Here is a 5,000-nt window from a genome sequence, read left to right on the forward strand (position 1 = left end):
CCACAGTTGGTACACCACGTCTTTTGTCTCGGGGTCACATTCTCCAAACACCTCAGGATTGTTGAAGTAGGAGTCGTCATCTGTAAGACATTGTTATCAGGCTTTGGTTTATTTAAGTTGGTTAATCCTGATTTGGCTTCATATATATTGGTACCAAAGGAAATATAATACTGGTTGGAGGTAGCACGTTTGGGAAGTTTCCAATATTACACAATATGTCTAAAGAAAATCCTCACCCAAAAATTCTTCTAGAACAAACACCAGCTTTTCTGTCTCCTTATCACCAAGCGTTGACTGAACATCAGCTGCAGAAGCACAGAAGTTCCAAAGTACTTGGCAGGCAAGACTACATAACTGCCAGTCTCCATAGCCAAAGTACTGTAGTACATCTATCATCCTGGTAATAATGATGTACAGAATAAATCAGTAAAAATCAAGATAAAAATGTTAGTTTCTACTTTTTTCTAAAGAGTCTATAATCAAAACAGTCAAGGATTTATTCATTATCGCATGTTGAAATTCTTAAGAGATTTAATCAACTATTCATTCATAATGCTTCCATATATGTTAGATGGTCACTGGCAGGTGGCTACATCACAGCCCATCCTGTCTCCTGATTAATATGGGTATCATTACTGAGTGAGCTATTGCCATATACAGTGCAGTCTATCATTTACAATGTATGAGAGAATATATACCTCAAGACACCATTTTCCTCTTGGAAAATGGATCGTCTAGAAGCATCAGACATTAGGTTGACCAGCACGCCAGCGCACACGTAGACCAGTTCTCGGGAATCGCAGTCCAGCATCTCGATGAGAATCTCCAGAACTGTAATAGGTAATTTGTCACTTATTTATAAACATATCTACTAAAAAATGTTTCGATATCAACAGGCATTTTCAACAACTTAAGAACCATTATCAGCAGATATGCGTATATCAACAACAGTAAATAATAATATGGATGCATGCTGTCTTCTATTCTAATGTTCACTTAATGGATTAACCCTTTAAGCCACGGATACTCATGCATAACAATGCTTACTTATACATATAATTAACAGTACATTCAAATACACACTTTACTTGCCACATTCCAGCTGATAGTGGTTTTTCATTTTGTATGTAAACTTTTTTTTTCATTAAGATATTAGAAATCAGTGGAGATATCTGTCAAGGAAGATATTTGTTTTTATTCATCGATTTCGTGTGGGACTTACCATGACAACCCGAGAATCGGCTTCCTTGCATCGCCGGGTCTTAAAGGGTTAAAGAAAAATAAGTCACAGAAATGAGTGGACAGATTTGACGAATCTGTCCCCTAGTCCCATTCATTTTTTTTTTGTTTTGTTTTTTGTTTTATTGAGATGCACATTTTCACCAAAAATAAATAACCAACACAATCATACAAGCAAGATGAAAATGAGAAGGCACTATTTTTTTTTCTCTCTTTTTTTTTCTGATCGTAAAGGAAAGACAAAAGCTGATATCATCATCACAACCAGCGCATAAACAAAATATACAATATCCACTTAACAAAGGACATGCATGATGCTAAAAAAATGGTTTTGATTATACTAACCAGCCCTTTTGGTAACGATGTCACGTATCTCTCGGAAATGTGTCAGATTGCCAAATACTCTAATGGTTTCCACGAGGCCTTCGACGTGATCCATTGGTAACATGTCACATAAACCTGGAATTAATAAACGAATTAGGACATATGTCATAGAAGTGAACAGCAAGACAGTCTCTAACCATGTTAACAAACTAAATGAAAAACAAAACAAAACATACATAAAACCAAAAAAATAAAAATAAGAATTGAGTGCTATCCCTTCCCATATTTCAACCACTCTAATTAATTCTGTACTATTTATAGATTTACTCCCAATGTTTTGAATTAATTTTGTTAATCTTTAATAGTTTCATTAACACTTTGGATAAATTGAAAACAATTTTAAGATGAATTTGAAGAGGACATTCCTAGGTTTGTATTACTTGATTTTTTTTTGTTTATACAAAATATGACTACAATAAAGTATAACACATATCATAAGAAACTTGGTGTACCATTGATGCTCAAATTGCTGCTATTAATATCATTATTTTCATTATCATTATCCCCATATTATCATTATTTTCATTAACCTCACCCCAGTATCTTTATTATCATACAATAACTACCATTTTGCTATCATAATTACCAATGCTGTTATTATCATCACCATCACTACCACAATCACCACCATGACATCACCATCAACATTATCAGCACCAACATCTCTATCATCAGAACCATCACAAAAAAAAGAAAGAAAAGAAAAGAAAAGAAAACAACGCACGACACCCAAAACCTACACTCGGCAAGCTGCGTGTGGAGAGCGGAAACAGGTTGATCCCGCGTGTAGAAGGTGAGGTTATTCAAGGTAGCCAAGGCGGACAGCACCAGCTCCTCGCTCTCGTCCACGGCCTTGTGTCTCAGGACGGAAATCAGCAGCGAGAGGCAAGTTCGTGACCTGGCTAGGACGGGGCCGACTCGGGCGTGGACGGAGACGTTGGCTAGGACGCGGATCAGCTGAGGAGGGAGAGAGGTATTAGTCTGTCTGTCTCAAACTCTCTGTCTGTCTTTTTGTATATCTGTATAAGTGATTATCTGCTACCCCTCTATCTACTTTATCTATCTATCTATCTATCTAGAGTTCATTGAATGGTTTGGTGTTGATATTCTGATTATGCATGTATACACGTATACACACACTGTGCATACATATAAACACACACACACACACACACACACACACACACACACACACACACACACGCACACACACACACACACACACACACACACACACACACACATATATATTATATATAATATATATATATATATATTATATATATATATATTATATATATATATTTATATATACACGTATACACATACTGTGCATACATATAATCACACACACACACACACACACATATATGTACATATAAACATATATTCATATATATATATATACATATACATGTATGTCTACGCCAGCATCTCCGCCTACCTTGACCATGACGTCCTCGGGAGCGCCGCTGGCAGGCGTGAGCGGGTCAGCCATGTCTTCGGCCTGATGGTGGCGGTCCCGTCGTAGGTACTCGGTTAGCAACTCCAGTAACGTCTCCGTAAAGCCTTCTTCGCTGAACAACTGTGAGTGAGAATAAGCATATGGTAATAAAGAATGATTTTTAGTTCTAAGGTTTATATAAAGTTTGACGTACCCTGTCGCAATACTGTTTCATGGAGCTGTCGACGTGTATTTGAATTTTAAGAATGACTTTTCCCCATTTGAGCTTGAGTTGTTCCCCATGCATTCTCCTTTCCTAAAAAGACATAGACCAACTGCCAACACTTTTTTTTTTTTTAACGAACTCGTTTCTTCTTGCAACAAATTTGTCTTCCTTTCACCGTATTTTATAAACAAACCACAGAACAAACAAGAATAAAACCATCAAAATCACTTTTTCCCTTGCCCCCTGCCCCCCACCCCCTGCCTTATATCTTTAAAAACAAACCATCAAAGAAACGGGGCTACAAGACTGAATTCGTTTCGTATGCTTCCCTCTTTAAAAACAAACAAGACTATCAAAATTATTTCGTTCCCATCCCCCCCTCGCGTCCTCCCTTTTTTTTCTTACATCAGGATCATTTCTCACCTGCCAGCGCGCATCGTCCGAGTTGGCCATCATGTTGCCGAGGGCGTAAGCTAGACGCACTACGATCGCGGGCGAGGAGGCGTGGCGACGGAGGGCGTTCACTGTCGCCGGAAGAGTGCCAGGGTGGGAGGCGGCGGCGGCGCAACACTCCTCGTGGGTTGATATGATGCTGCAGAAAAAAATAGAGGTACCGTAATACTGACATGTTGTAATCGACTGATTCAGGTTGTTTGGATATCGAATTTTACAAAGGGAATGTTCGTGGGTCGCAAAGATACTGTACAAAATTAATGGTAAATGTTATTGTCTCGTCGTGGCTATCAATAATTACCGTCGAACGTTCTCAATATATTTAGAAAAAGTGATTGTGAAATTTCGTAAGGTAAGCATCTTGTGGTGTTTATTGTTGTATACTCCTAGACATAAGTAATCTGTTTTTCATCGTAGTAAAAAGAAGCATCTTTACGTACACAATAGGCATAAAAGTGTACCCATAACCGTATTCAAAAACACATTCAACATACCTTAGAATTCTAACTACATTAGCCGTCACATCTGCGTCGTGGGAGAAATGTTGCAGTAGATTGCACACCTGTGGCACCGCCCCTGTCACCAGCAGGAGAGGGAAAGTCCTTTCACAGCTGCTCACGTGGCGAAGGGTCCCTGTCAGCTGCACCAGGGCGTAGTGGGTCTGTTCGGGTACGCTTCCGCTCTCTTGTTGCTGCTCAAAGAAAAAGGGAATACGCAGTATAGGCATCTGAGTTATGTGGGATGAGGAGGATAGGATATCCATGCATGTGTTCACAGTTCTTGTCCCTCATACAACCATTGCGCTTCCCCGGCCACACGCTTACGTGGTTGACGATGAGCTTCATGTGCAGAACCAGGAGCTCCAGCACCCCTCGGTTCAGGAGGCGCGTCACTAATTGGGAATTCATGGTGAGGAACTTGAGTGCGCCGTAGCCATAGACACACGCCTCGGGCTGCTCCAGGGGCGGCACACATGCCACGGCCTCGAGGAGCAGGTCGAGTAGGTTACCCTCCAGGAAGAGAGAGTCATTGGCGTCGTGTCGCGTCACTTTGAACACTAACTTACACACTGAGGTTAGGTTGCTGCCCGAAACTTTCAGCTGCAGAGAGTCAAGAAAGGGTCTTGGGTGTAATAAAAAGTAACTAATCACTTTGATATAATGTCATATAAATCCTACAAATCCCAGATCACACTGCCACCATCATAAGGCCTTCCCCTTTAAACACACGCTCACAAAATCCACATACTTCTCC

At 40.0% G+C, this 5,000-nt stretch overlaps 1 protein-coding gene across 2 annotated transcripts in view; it reads right to left on the reverse strand.

Annotated features, from left to right (window-relative positions):
- Positions 1-5,000, reverse strand: part of LOC122265120 (armadillo repeat-containing protein 2) — a 52,426-nt gene that overhangs the window by 1,531 nt on the left and 45,895 nt on the right. Inside the window, exons 11-20 of one of the 2 annotated variants that reach the window (XM_043034253.2) lie at positions 4,571-4,846; positions 4,241-4,437; positions 3,717-3,885; positions 3,068-3,208; positions 2,364-2,580; positions 1,585-1,698; positions 1,223-1,261; positions 699-831; positions 237-397; positions 1-80 (exon numbers count right to left, since the gene is read on the reverse strand). The exon at positions 1-80 is cut by the window's left edge and continues 1,530 nt beyond it. In XM_043034253.2, the coding sequence (XP_042890187.2) occupies positions 1-80; positions 237-397; positions 699-831; positions 1,223-1,261; positions 1,585-1,698; positions 2,364-2,580; positions 3,068-3,208; positions 3,717-3,885; positions 4,241-4,437; positions 4,571-4,846 (1,527 nt within the window). The remainder of the gene's footprint in view (positions 81-236; positions 398-698; positions 832-1,222; positions 1,262-1,584; positions 1,699-2,363; positions 2,581-3,067; positions 3,209-3,716; positions 3,886-4,240; positions 4,438-4,570; positions 4,847-5,000) is intronic. The other variant, XM_043034254.2, reaches the window with a different exon arrangement.

This window comes from Penaeus japonicus, unplaced genomic scaffold (genome assembly GCF_977035675.1).
Source record: "Penaeus japonicus unplaced genomic scaffold, GWHDUDI00000001_assembly GWHDUDI00000004, whole genome shotgun sequence".
NCBI lineage: Eukaryota > Metazoa > Arthropoda > Malacostraca > Decapoda > Penaeidae > Penaeus > Penaeus japonicus.